Raw genomic sequence first — 22,290 nt, forward strand, 5'->3', positions numbered from 1 at the left:
GTGGAGAGCACAGGGCGAGCAGAGGATGAGCAGCTCGAGCTGCTGCCTGCAGGGACGGGCTCCCTGTGCTCGTCTGCACTGCTTTCTGAACTTGGTGTTTGTGCAGTGAAGAGCAATCCTAAAATGAACCAGGACAAATGGGACTGCCCAAAGCTGTGGTTTGCACCTCAGGAATCCCAGTGAAATCCTCACCAGGGCTTTTACACCTGGCCTCTGCAGGAGGGCAGTGCATTAACAGAGGGGACATGAATCATCCTCAAAGAGGTTTGCACATTCTCTGACTTTGCTTTCAAGTGGTCTCATTTCCATTCCTCTTAAACTGATTGGAAACTAGGGAGAGGATGAAACCAGAGGATGTTTTCAGAGCCTGTAAAGATTCAAGGCTGGATTCAACGGGGCTTGGAACAACCTGGTCCAGTGGAAGGTGTCCCTGCCCATGGCAGAGAATGGAACTGGATGAACTGAAAGGTCTCTTCCAACCCAAACTATTTCAGGATTCAATGGAAGAGTGTAAACAGAAATGTGCCATCCGATAGCTCACCCTGACAGCAGACCCCACTATTTGAACCAGACTGGTTTGGTAATACTTGGGCAGGGAATGGAACATAGAAATGCTTCACCTTCCTAAATACCCGAGTTCCACCACCACAGAGCAGCTTCTCCTGGAAATTCAGCCAGAAAAGCGATGGCATGCTGAAAGTGACTCCCCCAGGGCCTGGGGCCATCCCAGCCACTGAGTGCTGGGAATGTTGAATAAATGTTGGTGGCTGAGCTCTGGCAGAGCCTGGGTGCATTGCTCAGCTCTGGCAGAGCCTGGGTTCATTGCTGTGCCTGCTTTTGATTTACAGGAGTCAGCCCTGCATCTATCCTGCAAGTCTCAGCAATTTCCCTGAGAAGAGGAAACAAAGCATCTTTTGGCAATGCTCGCTCAAGCAAATCACAATTTTCTCTTTAAGGGCTTTTATCACTTGCAAATTTGCTTTTCCTGTATTTACAGCTCCTTCCTGGCCAGACTCCAGCGTATGGGGGTGACCCACAGCAGAAATGCTAATTGCAAGGGCATGATGCTGAAGAGTTGGAGTGATGCCACCACGGGAAATGCTTTCAGAAAGATGCTTTCAGAAAGATGTTTTCAGTAGATGCTGTCAGGAGATGTTTTCAGGAGAATGTTTTCAGTAGATGCTGTCAGGAGATGGTTTCAGGAGGATGTTTTCAGTAGATGCTTTCAGGAGATGGTTTCAGGAGGATGTTTTCAGTAGATGCTTTCAGAAAGATGCTTTTGGGACATGCTTTCAGAAGGTGCTTTTGGAAGACGGTTTCAGAAGAAGCTTTCAGGAAAATGCCTTTGGGAGATGGTTTCAGGAAGATATTTTTTGGTAGATGCATTCAGGAAAATTCTTTCAGAAGATGTTTCTGCTCCACCATCTCTGCTGCTCTCTCTAGCTCAGCTACAGTGACTGCACTGGGGATCCTTTCCCACTTGCTGGGCTTTGCTCATAGAATCCAGACTGGTTTGGGTTGGAAGGGACATTAAAGACCACCCAGTCCAATCCCCTGCATGGGCAGGGACACTTCCCACTGTCCCAGGCTGCTCCAAGTGCTCTCCAACCTGGCCTTGGATGCTTCCAGGGATGGAGCAGCCACAGCTGCTCTGGGCACCCTGTGCCAGGCCCTCACCATCCCTTCCTAATCATCCTCTCAGCACTGATTCAGTGAGACCTTTCCTGGCCACTTTGTAAGAGCCAAGATCCTTGAAATGCTCTTCCATTCTTAGTAGCAGGAGCTGCAGCTGTGCAATAACTGCTGTCACACCTGGCTTGAAGCACAGATGAGCGATTTTCTGCTGGTTGAGAATTTGCTTTTGAAGTTCCCCACCTGCCCTGGACAGCTGCTCCCTCACACCCTGATCAGCACCTGGGACCTGAGTCCCAACTCATTTTCAGCTATCAGCAAACATCCACCACATCCTGCCTGGCCAGAAATATGACCAGACGCAGAACTACAGCAGGGAAACAGGCAGTGCTTGCTTTGTTCTTTCATTAGAACTTGATTTGGTGCCGTATTTAAATGTGAGTTACTGAGAAGGCAAAGACAGGGCTCTGCTCCTCGCTGGCTGTTATTAAAGCTCTAAATCAGGCTGCCTACAGAGCCATTCCTGCTACCTTTGCAAAATGAAACAGGGAATTGGCCCCTACTGTCTCAGAGGGGGTGCAAGCACTCTTGGTGATCCTAATACAGCCCCTGGATTCTCCTGAACTGCCAGGTTGCCATGTAAATCACCACAACAGGGTTGTGGAGGAGAAAGACTTGGAAATGTTCCTCCTAAATGGTAACTCTACTGTCACTCAGAGCAGCAGCTGCCCAGATCTCATTCAGCTGTGAATTCAGTGATGGATTTCTTAGGGGTGGAGATTCATACCTCAAAGTCCCACATCCAGCCTAAGCTCCAACCCAGAAACATCCCCCTTGCTGGGACATCTTTGACTGCAGGGACCATGTGGGAATCCTGGTTTAACCCCAAATGCAACTCAACCTCATCCACCCCAGAGGGATGGGCAAAGAGAATCAGAAGGGTAGAAGTGAGAAAACTTGAACTGAGGAAAAGACTTCAATAAGCAAAGCAAAAACTGTGTGTGCAAGCAAGGCAAACTAAAGAGTCCATTCCCTGCTTCCCATCACAGGCAGGTGCTCAACCATCCCAGGAAAACAGGGCCTCATCACTGGCATGGTGACTTTGGAAGTAAAAACCCATCACTCAGAATATTCCCTCTCTTCCTTCCTCCCCCAGCTACCAATGAATTCATATGGGATATCCCTGGGATCAGCTGGGATTAGCTGGGATTCTGGCTGTGCCTCCCCCAGCTTCTTGGGCACCCCCAGCCGCCCCTCTGCTGGGTGAGGAGCAGAAAAGGCCCTAAAGCTGTCAGCCCTGCCCAGCAAAAGCAAAACATCCCTGGATTATCTCCAGCACAAATCCCAACCACAGCCCCATATGAGTTATTGTGAAGGAAATTAACTCTCTCCCACCCACATCCAGCACATGGTGGGGTGGGGACATTAATCTGTTATATTTAGGCTGATAGAACTGATTCTCTGTTCCAAACTACTTTTAAAAAATGCAAAATTTTGGTTTTGTTTGGATTTTTCATTGCTATTACACAATATTTAGGTTCTTTCAATTTCGTTTTCCAGGCAGCCTTTTCCTGCCCAGATATCACTGACCAGCTTTATCACAAGAAGCTCTGACTGACCTGAAAATGCATTTCCACTGCTCAGATAATTGATCTTCAGTGCTGTCTGCCAAGTGAGAGCACTGAGTCACTCCATCCCCACCAGCCTGGTCACAGCCTCCCCCAGCCACAGGAAAGCTCTCACCCACAGAGAGGACTCAGCAGAGGGTTTTTTCCTCTATGATGGGAAAACAGAACCTTCCTTCATCTTCTGGAATGAACTCTCTGCCCCTTCAGTAGAGAGGAGACCAGCAAAGACACCGAGGTGAGGAATGGTGATGTATTTCATACCATCAGAGAGTCCCAGACTGGTTTGGGTTGGAAGAGACATTAAGGCTCATCCAGTGCCACCTCTGCCATGGCAGGGACACCTTCCACTGTCCCAGGCTGCTCCAAACCCTGTCCAGCCTGGCCTTGGGCACTGCCAGGGATCCAGGGGCAGCCACAGCTGCTCTGGGCACCCTGTGCCAGGGCCTGCCCACCCTCACAGGGAAGGATTCATAGACAGAAATGAACTTGTATAAAAGATCTGTTTAGTCCAATCTGCAATTTTTTTTTTTGTCTGAAAGCAGACAAAATTATCCTTTAGCTTTTCTGAGCCTTGTTTCTCACCCATCACCACAGGTACCCTCTCAGAGCATGTGATGAGCAAAGGGCTCAGGGTAGGATCCTCTTCTATCCCATCTTACACAAGCTGAAGGGACCTGGTAAATTGGGGCAGCTCCATGGAGCAAAGTGCCTGAGCTGCTCAGCTCTGCCAAAAGCAGCTCTGGGCAGTTGTTACTGACTTAAATCACATCCAAAGGGAACACAGAAATCTCATGGGCTCTTCCTCTTCAGAAAGGGCAAGGATTTAAGATGAGGTTTGTTCTCTCAGTGCAGAAACAGCTCCTCTGGGGTAGATGGAATCCTACTGAGAGTTCGCACCATCATCTAGCCGAGTTCCTGCTGCTTCTCAGCCCATTGGATAACCATGAACTAAATCCCCAACATTCCCGAGGGGGAAGAGGATTAGGTCCATGCAGCACACTGGGGAGCACAAATTCAATTACATGTTCCAGCTGAAAGCATCTCACATGGCCTCCAGCAAACTTCACCCCTTATCCGTGACTCTGATTTCCATAAAGTTCTAATGATGCCACAGGACACATTTCCAGGGTATCAATCTGTCCCCACAGCAAACAGTCCTTTCAGTCAACTCACTTCAGATTTCTGCCTTTGGGAGGTCCCCCTGCAGAGCTGCCTCCAGCTCAGGGGCTCCAGCTCAGGCAGGACCTGGAGCTGCTGGGATGGTTCCAGTGGAGGCCCTGGAGCTGCTCTAGGGCTGCAGCCCCTGTGAGCCAGGCTGGGAGAGCTGGGGGTGCTCACCTGGAGAGGAGAAGCTCCAGGGAGAGCTCAGAGCCCCTGGCAGGGTCTAAAGGGGCTCCAGGAGAGCTGGAGAGGGACTGGGGACAGGGATGGAGGGACAGGACACAGGGAATGGCTCCCACTGCCAGAGGGCAGGGATGGATGGGATATTGGGAATGAGGAATTGTTCCCTGGGAGGGTGGGCAGGCCCTGGCACAGGGTGCCCAGAGCAGCTGGGGCTGCCCCTGGATCCCTGGCAGTGTCCAAGCCCAGGTTAGATTGGGTTTGGATCAGCCTGGGATGGTGGAAGCTGGGATTTGCTCTCAATACAAATAACAAGCAGAAGTTTTTACCCATTGGCCCAGACCCCCCAACACTCCCACCCTGGGCATCCCTGGCAGCTCTGTCCAAACCCTCCTGGAGCTCTGGGACCATTCCCTGGGGAGCCTGGGCAGTGCCAGCACCTCTGGGGAAGAACCTTTCCCTGAGCTCCATCCCAGATCCCCCTGGCCCAGCTCGCACCATTCCCTGGCTCCTGTCCCTGTCCCAGAGCAGAGATCAGAGCTGCCCTTGGGGAGGAGCTGCAGCCCCTGAGCTCAGCCCTCAGCCCCCTCTGCTCCAGCTGAACAGACCAAGTGCCCTCAGCTGCTCCTCGTGTGGCCCCTCCAGACCCTTCCCCACCCTCGTGTCCCTCCTTTGGACATTTCCAACACCTTTGGGTCTCTGCACAGAGAGATGCCCCTGAGGACTCCCAAGGACAGCTGTCCCCTCTCACCTCCCAGCTCTTTGCAGTCCTTTGGCACCAGGATTGCAATTAGCTTTGAGATTGTTTTTTCCTTGTTTTCCCAGATCAGCCATTTGAAGAAGGACAATCAGGGTTGCCATGGTGATGGAAGGATGACTTCTTAATTTGTGGGATTCTTTAATTATTCTGAGAATTGTAGTCCCATGAAAACTGCCTCCTTTGGAGAAATTCAGTTAAGAGCTGCACAGGCACTGAAGGAGAAGTTAAAAAGAAAGGAAAGCTAATGAAGATGGTTTTTGGGCAAAAGAATAAAAAAAAAAAATTGGTGCATTTTTTTGCTTGTTTCATGTGCCAACAAGAACAAATGTCTGGTGTTATCCAGAAACAAGGGCCTGGAATGGGTCCTAAACTTGAATTATTAATGAGAAATTCAAGGTGTTTTTACAGACTTTCTGAGAAACAAGAGTATCAGGCAGAACTAACACATATAACTGAAAATAAAACTGTGTAAAACTTAATGGATAACAAGTAGGATTTCAAGGGCTATTTAAATGGAGAGGCACCAGAGAAAATATAATTTTTAGTACATTTTTTCATCCCCAGATCTTAAAGCTCAAGACACAGAACAGAAGCAGCCCTACTTTCATTTTGTACAGGATGAAGAGACACTGTGGCTTGCTCAGGGTGGGCAGTGAAGCACAGGCACAGGAGGATGAAGCCAAAGTCCCTGGGATGTCCCAGCTGGCTTTGGAGCTGAGCAGGTGCCACCTGAGTCACCTGTGACAGGAGCACCTTGGAACCCCGATGAACAGAGCCCTGGAGCTGGTAAATCAGTTCTTGCAGAGAATGGGAATGCCAGAGGGAGCAGGGCTGAGAAACACCTCTGAAAATCCAGTATTGCCTCACTGGGGCCCACAGCCTCCACGGGAGTATTAATGTGCTTTAATATTTCTGCAGCAGGAGGAGGGGGAGGAGGAAGGCACCTGGAGCATCCTCTCTGCTGCTAGGGGAGAAATCTTCCCCCCAAATCATTCTTCCAATGGAGAATGCTGGTTCAGCTCTCTGCCAATATGATGTTTTCATCATCACCTCTCTTTGGAGGGAAATGGAGCATTGAACTGCCTTACTTTCAAACAGCTTTGTTGCCCAGAGCAGATGGGGCAGCCCCTGGATCCCTGGCAGAGCCCAAGGCCAGGCTGGACAGGGTTGGAGCACCTGGGATAGTGGGAGGTGTCCCTGCCATGGCAGGGGGTGGGACTGGATAATTTTAAGGTTTCTTCCAACCCAAACCAATCTGGGATTCTACAACCTTTCTTTAGAAGGCATTTCATGCAGCCATTTCAATATTTTTTGGTTTCTTTCAAGGAGACTTCTTTTCAATTGCTTTCATTGCTTTCATTTTATACCCCATTATAAATTCAAGCACAATATTAAATGCACTGAAATAAAAATTTCAATTTTCTCTATATATTAAAAAGCTGTTTAACTGAGCCAAAGCTACTTTGGAAGTGATCAGATTTCATTTCAGGGGAAACATTCAACATTCAGTTGCATGTTTAGAAAGGTGGACTTTAAGTAGCTGAGCCCTCTCTGCTTATGGGAGGTCTGTGTCTCCACTTTGAAGCCACTGGCAGTCAAAATTTAAGTGACAAGAGAGTCCAATAAGATTGGAGGAAGCCTGAGAAATGGAGTTACAGATCACAACTTAACCAAAGTACTTCTTCCAGGAGTCATTGTGGTTGGCCCTATGCTCTCTGGCTTCCCTCCCAAATGCCTGTTGTCCTTTCTGCCCAAGAGCAGCATCCAGTGAGATCCCAGTGGGACACTGATGGGACATTTCAATGTGCTCAATGCAACCACAGACTGATCTGCCAGGGAAGGATCTGGAGCAGCTGAGGGAGCTGGGAAGGGGCTGAGCCTGGAGCAAAGGAGGCTCAGGGGGCCCTTGTGGCTCTGCACAGATAGGAGGGGACAGCTCAGGGGACAGGGACAGGAGGAGAGGGAACGGCCTCAGGTTGGGCCAGGGCAGGGAAAATTTCTTCACTGAAAGGGGTGTACAGCTGCCCAGGGTAGGGCTGCAGTCCCCATACCTGCAGGGGTTTAAAAGCCCTGTGGATGTGGCACTTGGGGACATGGTCAGTGATGGCCTTGGCAGTGCTGGGTCAACTCAGTTGGACTCAATAGGCTCAGAGGACTTTTCCAATCTATGGACTGCAGCCATCACTGCTTTTTTTTTTTTTTTTTTCTTAATCCTTTTTCTCTTCAAGCCCAGAGGGGAACATCAAAAGAATGACCTGGCATAAAAAACACAGCGATTGCCAGGGTTAAGGAGAGGGCTCTGGCCCAGGGCCGTGGGGACCATGTACTGAGCCACATGGGGGACCAAAGCACCTCATTTTCTTTGTAAAACATCCCAGGGCTGTGCCTGTGAGGTCAGTCCTGTCTTTCTCATTGCAAACCCTTTACCTGGGCTGTTCTCCCGGGAGGGCTCAGGTGGGGCTGTGGAAGCAGAGGGGCTCACACAGGTCGGGACCCTTCTTCATTCCTTTTTCTTCCTCGCATAGAGCCATTTCCCGGTGTTTCGGGGCGGGATCCCGAGCACTGCAGCGAGTGCTGGAGACACAAGAGGGCAGGCACAGGCTGTGCAAAGGAGAGAGGGCTCTGCACAGCCTGTGCTTGCCCTCTGCCCAGCCAGCCTGGCCCTCTCCACTTCCCTCCATCTCTGCAAAGGGGTGAAAAACAGGGATATGTCTTCTGGCCCTGCCTGGCTCATCTGCTGAAGCAAATTTACAGCAGCATGTTCTGCGAGGAACATCCAGGGGCTGAGGCTCAGCTGTGAGCTCCCTCAGCAGCTCCACCTGCCAGGGACGCTCCCATTCCCGGGCATTCCCTAGTGCAGGTGTCCCTAGCTGGGCTCTGCCACCTCAGATGGCAGAGGCTTTATGGACCAGCCAGGCTGCCTTTCCTCTCCCTGGCTTTATGGGACCAGCCAGGCTGCCTTTCCTCCCCTGAATGTCCCTTGGAGGGGATGTTCACATGGGTGGCCAGAGGGGCCATCAGCCCTTAGCAGCCCTTGTTTCCCATGTCCCTCAGCCTTGCTGGTGTCAGCCCACAGCCCATCCCCAGGCACTGCTTTCCTTGGCTCCCAGGACACGGTGGCCCATGGCAGCTCTTGGGCACAGCCTGAGCCACCAGCCCTCACCAGAGTGGGACAGTGCCCAGACAGCTGCGGCTGGCCCTGGATCCCTGGCAGTGCCCAAGGCCAGGCTGGGCAGGGCTTGGAGCAGCCTGGGACAGTGAAGGTGGGGTGGGATGAGATGATTCCTTCCAACCCAGACCATTCCACGATTCCGTGGTTTGTCTCCCTGGTTTGTGCCCATCCCCAGGGGCAGCAGAGCCCGAGCCAGTGCCCAAGCTGGTGCCAGGCAGCTCTGCTGGGCACGGGGCTGTTCCCTCCAGGCTGCAGCCAAAGCTCCCCGCACAGTTCAACAATGAAAGGCAGCAGATGGTTTATGGTGTGAATTACAGCAAACGGCATTGCAAAGGCAGCACTAACCGGGAGCAAATGAAAGCCTTAACGGGGAACAAATGAAAGCATTAACACACGGCCGGTCAGTGCAGGCGTGGGGAAGGGAGGGGGATTTGCAGATGGGCTGGGAGTGCCCATTCCAGCCAGGGATTTTTAGAGGGGAAGGGTATTGTCCCCTGACCATGCAGGGGTGATGAGCACAAAGGGAGACTGGCAGTGAGGTCTGGAGCCAGGAGCAAGGGTGCTGTGGCCACTCTGCTGCTGTAATTCTGGGCCATAGCTTGATTGGGTGTGCTCAGCTCTGCCTTTTCCACTCTCCTGGAAAGGGCACCACAAGGTGCAGGAGGTTTGTGCATCTGTCCTTGTCTGAATTCTTGTGCAATGCAGAAGCAACACAGCTCTGTTTAGTCACCAATGGACTGTACTGAGAGCCTGGCTTCACTCACAGGCACAGGTGCAGGAGGAGGGACCATATTTTGCATTTCAGGGCTGATGTGGATTTGTACAAGAGCAAACCAGACTCTGGAGGCAGCTCCTGCTCCCTCTGCACCCCAGCCATTCATGACAACAGAGTGCTGGAGCCTTCTGGCTATGGAAGGAGGCTGCAGCTTCAGGGCAACCACCTGGTACAAAAAGTCCTCCTGGGAAAACCATCTCGGGGCTCCCAAGTCCTTTGTCCCCTCCTTGCCTCAGATACCCTGGTGTAAAATGGAGAAAGTAGCATTGTAGCAGGGCTGGTATGGGTAGCTGAGACTGAGGGATATTCCCATAGGAACATCCATGCTGGGGGATGCCACAATTCCCCTTGCCTTTGGCTGCCAAGGCCCAATGTGTACACAGCAAAGCTGAAATTACATCATCATTGGATGAAAATTGTCAGGGGGAGGACAGGGTGGCTCAGGGATGGGGACAAGGGTCTTGGGGGTCCATCAGTGAAGTCAAGCACCTGAAAGGTGAAGGGGCCCAATGGTGCAAATGGTCTGTTGTCATGGTAACTGCCCTGGTTATAAATCCAGAAACTGGGCTCATTTAATCCTTAAAGGTGGCTGAGAGTCATGAGGCATTGCCCTGCAGACCCTGACAGGCTCTGCCTGTGCTTCAATCCTCTGCTCTCACCTCATTCCAGCTGGCAAAGTCACGTTCTGGGCGCTTGCATGCTCTGGGACCCTCACCTGCTGTAGGGCTGGGTGCTGTACCGAGACAGAAATCCTGGGGTTTCATTCTGGGTCTGAAAAAAGGCGAGCAAAGCCCCTGCTGTTCACGGAGCCGTTGTGGGAGGGAGTTACTCCGACCCTGCTCAGACCCTGCCCCTCACACCTCAGTGTGGATCCCCCTCGTTCGCACTCCCGCAGCCGCACCACGCATGCACCGCGGCATCGTCACGGATCTGCAGCATCTCCTGGGTAGAAAATCCAGTTTTCTCCCCTCCACCCCCTCCTTCCCAGCCTCCCGGCTGCATGCACATCTGGGAGCGCCTTCCCCAAACACATCCGTCACAGGTGCCTTCGGGACACACGGAACATCTGGAGATCCTCCGGGGGCCGAGCCGGGGGCTCAGGAGCTGCTGGGCACAGTCCCGGCCCCGCCGAGGCACAGCCAGGGCCGGACAGCCCCGGCTGGAGCTGCGGGGCTCGGTCCCTCTCCCTGGCCTGCCCGGCCCTGCCCTGCCCGGCCCTGCCCGGCCGCGGGGCTCCGGATTCCTGTGCGACCCACGGCTCCCAGCGCTTCTCCCTGAGAGTCCTGCAGGGCAGGAGAGCTCTGAGGCAGCTCTGAGGCGGCTCTGAGGTAGCCCTGAGCTCTGAGGCAGCTCTGGGGCAGCTCTGAGGTAGCCCTGAGCTCTGAGGCAGCTCTGGGGCAGCTCTGAGGTAGCCCTGAGCTCTGAGGCAGCTCTGGGGCAGCTCTGAGCTCTGAGGCGGCTCTGAGCTCTAAGGCGGCTCTGAGGCAGACAGAGAAGAGAGCAGAGACGCTCCCGCCCCTCCGCTGCCCGGCTCTTGCCCTGGTTGGGTTTTGCTCGGAAGTGCCGTGAGAAAGAGAAGCGGGTTAATGCACCTCTTTCCAATCTGCGTGTGTGCGTGCGTGCAGCTGAGCAGCAGTCCCCTTTTTTTCTTTTATTTTTCAGCCTTTCATTTCCCCTCCCCCTTTTGCTCTCCTATTTCTCCCTCTGAATTAGCTGCCCACCTTTCCCTTGCAAATCACACCGACAGCACATGCTGGGTTTTCGGGGTGGTGTTTCCTGCCCAAAATGGAGAGGTAGTGAGGAGGAGAGATGCCTGAATCCTGCAGCCGCATCCCCGGAGCTCGGGGAGCATCTCCCGGTCGGGCTGAAGACATGCGGGAAGCAGCATGCTCGCCTTTCCGCACTAGTTAACAGCCTGGAAGCTGCCTCCGCTTGTTTTAGGCTCGCTCGCTTAATCTCAGCTCCCCTCGGCGCGTGTGTGCTTGTGTGTGTGTGTGTGTGTGTGTGCAGGGGGAGGACTTTATTGCCATTGGCTCAGCTTTCGCTGCCCACCCACATCTCTTCCACATCACCTTGGTGTCTCCCTAAATAAAACCAGCCCTCCTTATAGCGCCTAGGAAATCAAGAGCAAGAGTTTGAATGGATTTTATATAAATATTTACCCCGACGAAGCTACTGCTGAGCTCGTGGGATAAACTCGCAGCAGCTGGTCTCACTCTGCTTCCCTCGCCTGCCTCTGAAAGGGTTTAATTACTTTGGAAAGAAGAGGGGAGAGATCCAGATCCCAGATCTGGCTCCAGACTGACCCAAAAAGCAGGACCAGGATTTAAATGAACTATGGATCTGAAGGACAGCACCAGCGAGGGCAGCATGGGCAGCCTGCAGCCTTCCAGCATCCAGATTTTTGCCAACACCACCACGCTCCACGGGATCCGTCACGTCTTCGTCTACGGGCCGGTCACCATCCGGCGCCTGCTCTGGACCTTGGCCTTTGTGGGCTCGCTAGGTCTGCTCCTGGTGGAGAGCTCGGACAGAGTGGCTTTTTACTTCTCCTACCAGCACGTGACCAAAGTGGACGAGGTGGTGGTGAACAGCCTGGTGTTTCCTGCTGTCACCATCTGTAACCTCAACGAGTTCCGCTTCTCCCGGCTCACCACCAATGACCTGTACCATGCTGGGGAGCTCCTGGCGCTGCTGGATGTCAACCTGCAGATCCCCAACCCTCACCTGGCTGACCCTGCTGTCTTAGCCGCCCTCCAAGAAAAGGCCAACTTTAAGCAGTATAAACCCAGAGTTTTCAGCATGCAAGAGTTCCTGGCACGGGTTGGCCACGACCTGAAGGATATGATGCTGTACTGCAAGTTCAGGGGCCAGGAGTGCAACCACAAGGACTTCAAAACTGTGAGTATGAGCAGACACTCTGCTTTTCTCTTCTCTGGGCATGTGGACCGTGGTGTTGCAGGACCAGGACAGCCCTGGAGGTCCCTGGCTGAGCTGTGTGGGTCTGATGTGGTGAGACAGTGGCTGCCAGGCTCTGGCATGGCAGAGGAGGAGCAGGAGGAAGCCTGTTGAGCTGAAGTTTGTTTGTTGGAGTCCTAATGGGTGTTTTATGGGGCCAGACTTGCAAAGGGTTTGTAGCAGGTCCAGTCTCCATGCTGAGTAAGGCCCACGGCTCGCAGTGTTTGCTCAGGGTCAGATGGATGCTGCTGAGCGTCACGGGGGCCTGAGGGTCTCTTGCCATGGCCAGTGGATGTCAGCCAGCTGAAGGAAGCTGAGAGGGCTGGACAGAGCCAACAAGAAGGGCAGGTGCTCGGGGCTGGTCTGAGCAGTGTCCAGCTGTGTCTCTCCAGGTGTTTGCAACGTTGCTGGAACTCTGGAAGGGGAAATTTTTCTTCTTGTTCCTGGTGTTCATGGCTCATAAATTCTGGTTTGCTGCAGAGTGTGGGTAGCAGCTGGGTACCTGCCTGGTGCTGTGTCCTTCCTGTGCTGTGTTAGATGAAAGGAGGGGAAAGAGAAGGAGAGGAAAAGCAACGGAGAGGCTGAGCTCTGATCCCGGTCTGCTCTGAGAGGGGGGAGGTGGAGTGAGCCGGGTGCTTGAGCATGCTGAGGGAAGGAGCTGCTGCTGAGTTTCCAGCTTCTGGCTGGCACCCTGATGGCAGCACAGGCTGGCCTGGGTGCTGTGGTGGTACATGTGTCAGTGTAAAATAAAAATTACCAGGAGGTTGCCTGGCTGAAGTGATGCCCCTCTGTGCCACTGGGGGAGGTGAGGGGACTGGGCAGGGGCTGCAGAGGGGGCTCAGAGCCCCACCCTGGCTGGGCTGGGGTGTTCTGGGCTGAGTCCCACTGTGCTCTCAGGCTGTGCTGGGCAGTGCCTTGGCTCTGTGATCCTGGAGTCAGGAATGTTACAGGTTTCAGGTGGTTATTGCTTGTGAGTTCTGCTGGTTGTTCTGCTAGTTGTGCTGTGTCCTGCAGAGAGCAGGGTTTGTGATCCCCAGGTTCATCAGCAGAATCTTTGTCTGGTTTTGGGAGAAGAGAATGTTTTCTATCTGTGCTGCTTTGGATTTCTGAGTCCAACTGACTCCAGCACCAAAGTCATTGCCATGTCCTGGGCTATGCTCTCTTTACATCTTGGAGCAGGAACATAGAATTGTACACCTAAGTGATTACCTGTGCATATCTCTGATGTGTGTCTATTTCAAACTGGCCATTCAGGCAAACCATTCCCTTGTTTCTGCTCCCTGGGCAGGTCTGAGCCGGGGTTGGGTCATCCAAGCTGTAGGAAGGCGTCAACCAAGTTCCAAGGAGAGGCGCTTGCTAAAGGGAAGCCATGTGTGAGCAGGTCTGGAGAATGGGATAAAAAAAGGAGAAACAGATCCAAAAGTCCAGGGGACAAAAGAGTTGGGAAGTGAGGTCAGATCCCAGGAGAATGGACAGACCTCTCTTGACTGTGGCAAAGTGTGGGGAGTGGGAGCTATTCTGCCTGTGGACTTGCCAAGAATGAAATAAGAACTAGCCAAAAGGAAAAACCTCAAAGCCAGGGAGCAACCACCCTTTCAAAGCACCTGCAGGGCTTAAAAAGGACTTTGAAAAGCAGAAGACAGGAGCTCTTGGCAGCCCTCATGGGACCCAGCAGGGTGTCACCCCTAGCTATTGAGTTTTTGAGATAATTACTTCTGAAACAATGATTTTAATTTTTTTTCTCATGGGGAATACTGTAGTTTCCAGAAAGACAAACATTCCCTGTCTGCCAAATAAATGATCTGCTAAAACGGATCAGGGCAAGGTAGAAAGAGACAAGATACTATGGACTGACAGCACTTGTCCTTGTCAAAGTGAGAGATTGAGTGCAATACTTCAGCCCATTCTGCAAAGCAGCTCCTACCTGAGCCAGAAGACAACATTGTCTCTCACAGAGGCAGGGCTTCCATCTCCCTGACTCCAGGTAATCCCCCAGGTTATGGAAATCCAGGAAGTAGCACTCAACAGGGACACAACAACCCTGTTTTTCTTCCAGATTTTACCTCTCAGATAAAAGGCAGGGAAAAGTGTCTATTTGAAGGATGAGTAGGTGTTTCCACAGGGAGAATGCTGTAAAGGTCTGTGAGCTGCCTCCAGGCTGAATCAGAACCTCATGTCCTGGATGAATTTTGCATTTAATCACCACCAACCTGTTGCAGCTGCACACAGGCTCAGTGACAGCACCCGCTGGAGAGGAGTCATCACTGGAGCCTGATTTGTTTCCTGAAGGGAAGCAGGGTGTAAATCCCAGGGCAGTTCTGCAATATGTCATCAGGGTGAAGAACTACCAGGGTTTTATACACACTGCCCAGATTCTGGCAGCTGGGAGCAGAGGAGGCAGGAGCTGTGCAGCAGAGGCTGCACCAAACAGGAGCTCTGCAATGAGGGGCAGCTGAGGAGTTCGTGCTGTGCTGCCTCTGGTCAGCTCTGCCCTCTGGTGCCTTGGGGGGTTTGTGTGCTGGGTGTCCCTGAGTAAAGCCCACAGTGCTGCTGCATGGAGAGCAGGAGTTGAAATGAAAACACTTGACTTTACTGTCCTTCCTCCTCCACTGTCCTGTTTTAATAACAGAACTTGAGCTGTGTTTACCCTACACTTCCTGTTCCTTCTCCCCCTAATAGCTCCCAGACAGCATTTCCCATGTTAAGGGCTGCTCACCGGTGTTGTTATCTTATTGTATTTAATATTTCTCAAGTCCCATACCGTACCAAGCTGTTCTTCTCTGCAGCACAGTTCTTCATGTCTTCTCAGTGACTCCTCCTGGGCTCTTGACCCACCCCTTTTTATTCCAGTTACCCTCACAAGCTACAGCTGCTGCCCAACTAAGGACTTCGCAGCTGTAGCTCGTTTGGAGTAACTAGGACCCACTTATTTAATACACAGATCTTACAACACATAGATCTTAACAGGGACTCTCTCCATACACTGGAGTGAGTACCCACAGCCTTTTTGCAGAAATGCCCCAAAGGGAACTGCCACACACAGAACAGCAGAGAAGATAATGCAGAGCTCTGCTGTAGGCAAAGCCAGTGAAGAAGAGAAAATTGGCAGAACATGCTTTAGCAAATCCATTCCCTTGGAGTATGTGGAGGAGGGAAGCCTGAGAGCAGCAGCCAAGGAAATCCCCTCCTTGCTTTCTGCATTGCTCCCCCCAGGAGGTCCTGGTTGGAGCTGGCCTCACAGATGGCATTTGCTGGAGGAGCTGTGCTCCTGCTGCTCCATGTGACATCAAGGTCTTCATCCCACTGCTGCTGAGCCTGGCACAGCTTGGGCTCACCAGCCCTCGCCACAGCACTGTGATGTTCTGGGAGTGCCTGTGGGTGTGTGCAGCAAAGCCTCTTTCCCAGGGCACTGGGGTGGCTCATGGCCTTCACTGTTCCAGCCTGGAATGATGCTGGGCAGTCACAGGGGGCACTGGCAGGAGGATGCTGTGTGGGGCCCAGCAAATGTGGGGGGCAGCGGGGAGAAAACCTCTTAAAACCCTTTCAGCCCATGGGGCAAACACGGAGTGAGGGATGGGATGGCCTGGGAGTGGATGCTGGCAATGTGAGCAGCAGGGGAATGGGATCCATCAGTCCCCCCTTGCTGAGAATCGCTCCCCAGCAGCATAGCCTGCCCAGCACAGCCTGGCCCTGGCTCTGGGGGCTGCTCTGGGTGTCTGGGGTGGTACCGTGTTCTGTTTGCTAAATGCAGCATTGGGCTGTGCTTCCTCACGTCCAGTCATTCCAGCTAACACAAACTTTTCCCTCGTGCCTGCTCTGCCTCATCAGGTGTCTATTTATTGCCAGTGGCCATGACAATTGAAGGATAGAACTCATTTATTTTCAATACACATTCTTCTGACCTACAGGGTCCACATAATGAAGTGTATCTCATGTGAATATAGCTATTTTAAGACACGAGTTTCTGTCAATCTATCTGGCTTTCTCTATACATATTTTTTCTGCCCTTCTTTCTAGTATATCCATCAGGCCAATATTTAGTGAATAGCTTTGGCTTTTTAGACTAACTAGTCCATTCTCATGTGTTATACAATTTTCACTTTATTCAAGAAAAAAGTCAGGATAGTGCATACTTGATTTAGAAAAACATTACATTTCTTATTTACCAATTTTTCTGGAGAGTCACAACTTTTCGCAAAGTTTGCTCCGCAGTCTGAGATGCCGTAATGAGATCTGCCATTATGAAATGTGCAATAATGAGATGTGCAATTCAGTGATAACTTTTACACAAACAGGCTGTTCTTCCAGTAGGAAATCATGGAGGAAATCCAGTCTGCACTGGAATATCTCAATTTTGTAGGTGCTGTTGAGGGTCTGGGTGGGCACAGGCACAGAGGGAGTGCAGGGTTATAATTTTGCTGCTGGTGATGTCTCATTGGGTGTCTAAAAGGAGGTGGATTGCTCCTGGCTCAGGTATCTAACAAACCCTGCCCTTGGGAAGTGCAGACCCTCATTCCACCCAGTGGTTTACTGGATTGAAAATCTCTGTCCTGTAAGGATTTATGGGTGTGGTAGTTCCCTGTTACACTGATGGGGTTTGTATTTCCTTTATTTATTAAAAAATGGTAGGGTAATATTTTATATTTTGCAGGAAGTTTCATGGATGGATGCCAGTTGGGATCAATGCTCATGAAAAACCATTCCTGGGTTGGAATGGTCAATAGAGTTAAAATCTAATGAAAGCTGTGCAGCTTCAGTGGGGCCTTTTCATGGCAAATCCAGTTTTAAATCCTTTAATACTATGTGTTGGTTTGGCACAGCCTGGTTTTTCATTGGGGCCACAGGGGTGGCTTCTGTGAGAAGCTGATAGAAGCTCCCAGCATGTCTGACAGAGCCAGTGTCTGATGGCTCTGAAGAAGGACATGCTGCTGGCCCAGTTAGAGAGGTTGGCAACACCTCTGTGATGACATATTTAAGAAGAAAGTACAAAACATCACCTGCTGTATTGGAATATGATCCCAATATTACCAGGTAGATTGTGTCTGGGCTCGTCTGACCCTTGCTGCTGACCAAAGGTGGCAACTGTGGTATTTCACCTTGGAGACACCTTGAGCTGGCTGGATGCTACAGCTGGGCAGTTAACAAGTCCAGGCTTGTAGAAACTCAGTTTACCTCAGGTGGGAAGGCTTCAGGCTAAGGTGAGGAGGAAAAGGAGACAGATTCTGTCGGAGGGTTTAATCCAGAGTTTATTACATGGTCACAGATGTCTGAATCTTGGTAACAGCTCCAACAGAATGCTGACCACATGGTCCTGGCTGAATTTAAGCCCAGGGACAGGGGGAGGGGAAGGGACAGGTGAGCACCAACCAGGTGGGAGGAGGAGGGTCTCAGGGAACGAGGGACACATAGACAGGCCAATGACCCCAGGCCTGAATTGCATCCTTTGAACCTGACCAACCACACGACACCTTGCTGGAATGCTAAAACTGATTTGACAGCCCAGCAGGGGCCAAGGGGGAAGGGGAAGAGAGGTATTGCCACACCTGGGAAGGGACTGGGAAGTTTAAAAAAGGATGTTGCAACACACTGCAACATCGCTGTTTTACCCAGGGTGGCCTCGCGGTGCTGCTGGGGCCATGCCAGAGCTGAGCCTCCCCTGCCTGGCTGCCCCCAGCGAGCCCTGCCAGGCAGAGGGGCAGGGGCAGTGGGGCAGCCTCCCCTTGGCAGTGCCTGTATGAGCAGAGGCATTAATTAGCATCCACATGGCAGTGGTGGAGCTGGCAGGGAAAGCAGGATGAGCAATTCCCCAAGGCAGAACCCAGACAAGATCAACTTCTCGGTGCTGCAGGATTTTGCAATATCTTTGAATTGGTGGAACTTGTTGGCAGTGGTAGCTACGGGCATGTCTTGGTTTGGAAAGCCAGGTGTCTGCTAAGGAAGGCAGGACCCTCTCCTGAAATGGAAACTGTAAACCCCCTCCCTCCAAATTGTTATAAATTTGACATTAAGGGGCTCTCAGGGAAATATATGGGAACAGCAATAACAGTTCTTTACTAGGGAAGAAAATAAAAATAAAATAAACAATGCAGTAATACAAAACAACACTGATGGAGTCAGAACCCAACCTGACACCCTGTGGGTCAGGCTGTTGGCAGCAGTCCCATTGAATTGTGGCTCAGCCCTCCTGCAGTGTCAGGGCTGGTTCTGCTGGAGCAGGGATCCTGTAGAAAGGTGCAGTCTCTTCCTCTGAAGATCCAGTGGAAGAGGCAGCTGCTGTTCCTCTGGGAATCCAGTGGAAAGGCTCTTCTGGTGTCCCAGAAACTCAGATTCTATCCAGGTAGGAATGCTTGGCTCCTCCCCCTGGGCAGAGCCTCTCCCAATGGGATGCTGTAATTTTTATCAGCCATGCAGGGACATTCAATAGCTGTTATCAGCAGATGTCTCCCTGGAGGGAGGATTTGCTGTGGAAGAGATAAAGAAAACTGCTCAATGAACAGAAGATAACTGCCCCACCTCTGACAGATGGCAATAGAATACACATTGCCTTGCAATCTAGGACAGGGCAGCAGTGTTTCTTCTAGTCAGAGAAGAGGAGGAAGTGAGGACATGTGAGGGAAAACAACGTGGTGGCACCAAGGTCAGTGGAAAAGGAGGGGGAGGAAGTGCTCCAAGTGCTGAAGTGCTGGAGCCAAGATTCCTCTGCAGGCCATGGTGAGGACTGGGGTGAAGCAGGCTGTCTCCCTTGCAACCCATAAGGTCCATGGGGATGCAGAAATCCCCTCACAGCCTGTGAGAGAAGTGTTCCCACCAGAGCAGGTGGATGCTGGAGAAAGCTGTGATCCAGGGGGAGACCCAAATGCAGAGAGAGGGCCCCTGCTCCCAGAGATAGAGGGAGAGAGAGCCCTTGCTTCCAAACTAGAGCAGCCTGTCTTTAGAGGACTGCACCTTGTGGATGAGTGACCCATGCCACAACAGTTTTGGGAAGAGTGCCCATGGGAGGGACCCCATGGCATAGCAGAAAAAAATACTCCTCTCCCTAAATGAACAGAAAAAGATCTGGAGTGATGAACTGACCAAACCCCCATGCCCTGTCTCCCTGCACTGTCAGTGGGAAGGAGGGAGGGGCTGGGGGAAAAAACGGTGTTTTAGGGGCTTATTTTACTTCTCATTATCCTCCTCTGACTGTGTTAATAATAATTTCTTTATACCTTTAAATGTAAACCTGTTTTTCCCTTGAGTGTTTTTCTCCCAGTCCTTACTGGAAGTATAAACACTGGGTGAAACAACTCCAAAGGAGAGAAGCTGCAGAAATGGGCTGCAGGTTGTTAGCTTGGGGCATTGGTGCTCCACAGTTGGGGTGCTGATCTGACTGCAGATCTGACAGAACAGTGACAGTCCTCCTTTAAGATCTTTGAAAAGGCTCTGTTTGGATGGTATTTGAGCTGTTTCTTAGCCAGCATGCTGCCCTCCCTCACTCAGGCTTTGGGATGGGAATGATTTAAACAAGTGGGAAGTGTCAGGAAGAGGCACAGCCAAAGTGTCAGAGCCAGCTGGAGAGCAGAGGGGGATGGATGACAAGGGAGATGAGGCATGGGGAGGGTCCTAGGAGAGGAAGGACAAAGAATCTGTGTAAGAGCCAGATGTGGGCTCAGCTTCCCTTGCTGGAGCAGCTGGCACTTGGTTTGGAGGAGAGCAAGAGCCACTCCTCACTCCTGAGTGATTCCCATTTGTTAGAGTTATTTATCAGGAGTCTAGATGAGAGCTCCTCCGTCCTCCACACCCCACCTGCCCAGGGGTTTGCACTCCACATAGCAGCTGGAGGTGGAGAAAATGCAAATCCACCCTTGGGATGGGGAAGAACTGCTGAGCAAAGGGGGAGTCATTGGAGTTCCAAGGATAGAGGAGATGTTTGAGGGCTGTCAGGGTTTATCAGAATTATCCTGGGAATTGTGTGAGCCTTTTCTTAGTGCTGGAAATATCTCTGAGTGCAGCTTCTTGTGCTTCAGCTCATTTCTCCTGGACAGACACTGAGAACTGAAGTGCCCAAAGCAGTGGAGAGCCAAGGTTGTCAACAACAGAGAGCAAATCTGATAATCACCTGGCACTCTGTCCTGGTGCCTCCTTGGCCCCTGGCTCTCTGTGGCTAACACAGTTCATGTCACAGGCTCTCCCTGACACCTGGCCTTGTGTGAGTGAGTTCTCCTGGGTGCAGTTTGCTGTCTGCAGTGGGTGGAGGGTGAAACCACAGGAAGGTTTCCCATGTACTTGTGCTCTCTCTACAGGAACCAGACTTAGGCTAGTCATGTCCAAAGCTAGAAGTAAAGGCCAGGAAAGACACTGGAATATATAAAAACCCCAGCATGGTTTCCAGTTGGAGAGGTAAAGTAGAGCAACAGAGCTTGTCCATACCCCTCCATACAAGGGTGCTTTGGAGTCTTCTTGGCACATAATAAACAACCTCCCAGATGTCCCCTCTTGAGGAATCTTTGTGTTTGTCTGACCAAATGCAGTGATGCCCTGGGAAAAATCGTGGTATGACTGCTGTGGGTTTAATCTAAACCCTCCCTGAGAGGTTCTGACTACCAGGTCCATGATCCCCATGGACAGAAATGGGTGAAAATCTAAACCAGTTGTCATGAAGTTAAACAGAAGAAATTTTCACTTGATAAAAAATGAAAACAGGTCTGACTTCAGTGAGGGCCTGTGGCCTCTTGAGGTCCCTTCCAAGCTGAATTATGATTCTATAACAGAAAGCAGGTGCAGACCTGCTAGGTCTTAAATCCTTTTGCTATTTTTGGAGCATCTAATTTTTTCATAGAAACATAGAAACCTGGAATGGTTTGGGTTGGAAGGGACCTTTAAATCATCCAGTTCCACTCTCCACCATAGGCACCTTCTATCCCAGACTGCTCCAAGCCCCATTCAGCCTGGCCTTGGACAATTCCAGAGATCCAGGGGCAGCCACAGCTTCTATGGGCACCTTGTGCCAGGGCCTCCCCACCCTCCCAGGGAAGCATGTTCTCCTAATATCTTATCCAAACCTGCTCTCCTTCAGTTTAAAGGCATTCCCCTTTGTCCTGTCCCTACATGCCCTTTACTTCCATCTCTCTGGGACCCCTTTGGGCACTGGAAGGGGCTCTAAAGGAGATCAGTCTCTCCAGAGCTTCTCTTCTCCAGGCCAAACAGCCTTGCAGGACCTTGCACTTGGCCTAGATGGACTTTGTGAGGGTCACACATTCCCAGTTCTCCAGCCTATCCAGGTCCTGCTGGATCCCATCCCTTCCCTCCAGCGTGTCACACAGCCTGGAGTCATCGAGCCAAAATCCTATTGTTCATCACCAACAGTGATGGAAACCACAGCTCTAACTCTGAGGAGCTCTGCCCATCTCTGACCTGCTCTTGTGCTTAGTTCACCCTCAGCCTTCCTGAGAAATGGAAGCCATTTTGAGAAGACAATCACCTTCCTCTCTGTGAACTCTGTGCACAAGTTTGCATTATTGACCTAAGGACAAAAATTGCTCTAAAATGCAGAGTTGCTGACAGCTCTGTCTGCACTGAGCATTGAGGCATTCACAGCTCTGATTCCATAATGAGTCCACCACAGTTTCTCTGAGCAAACCCCTGTCTTTTCCCATTTTCTGAAACTATCCCTATTTGCTTTAGAAGCAGACAGTGGTGATTCCATGAGAAAAAACCCCTCAGATCCATCACTAAGCTCCTGCTGACAAAAAAATGTGTCTGGCAGCTCCCGAGGAGCAGCAGGATGGGGAGGTCATGCTCAGCATCTCCATCTCCTCTGGCAGGGTCTGGAGTCCCTCCTGTCACTACAGGACACAAAATGAAACTGTGGACATGCAGCTCTCCAAGTTAAAAAAGAGGGAAGTTTAATTTCTGACTCCAACATTTATAGATTTCCAAAAGTGACAGTGGATTGGAGAGTGACAGTGCCACCTCTCCAATGACACTGGACAAACCAACAGTCCATCAAATTTCTCCTCCTTCATAAAAGAATGCAAAACAATAA

General features: G+C 51.4%; 1 protein-coding gene across 2 annotated transcripts in view; it reads left to right on the forward strand.

Moving 5' to 3' along the window:
• Positions 1-11,645: 11,645 nt before the first annotated feature.
• The window catches only part of LOC131568468 (acid-sensing ion channel 2), a 486,813-nt gene continuing 476,168 nt past the window's right edge, over positions 11,646-22,290 (forward strand). For both annotated transcript variants that reach the window (XR_009275728.1, XM_058820549.1), the window contains exon 1: positions 11,646-12,209. Coding sequence is in view for 1 of the 2 variants with exons in the window: in XM_058820549.1 (XP_058676532.1) it covers positions 11,646-12,209 (564 nt within the window). In the remaining variant the exon portion in view is untranslated. The remainder of the gene's footprint in view (positions 12,210-22,290) is intronic.

Source organism: Ammospiza caudacuta, chromosome 27, assembly GCF_027887145.1.
Source record: "Ammospiza caudacuta isolate bAmmCau1 chromosome 27, bAmmCau1.pri, whole genome shotgun sequence".
NCBI lineage: Eukaryota > Metazoa > Chordata > Aves > Passeriformes > Passerellidae > Ammospiza > Ammospiza caudacuta.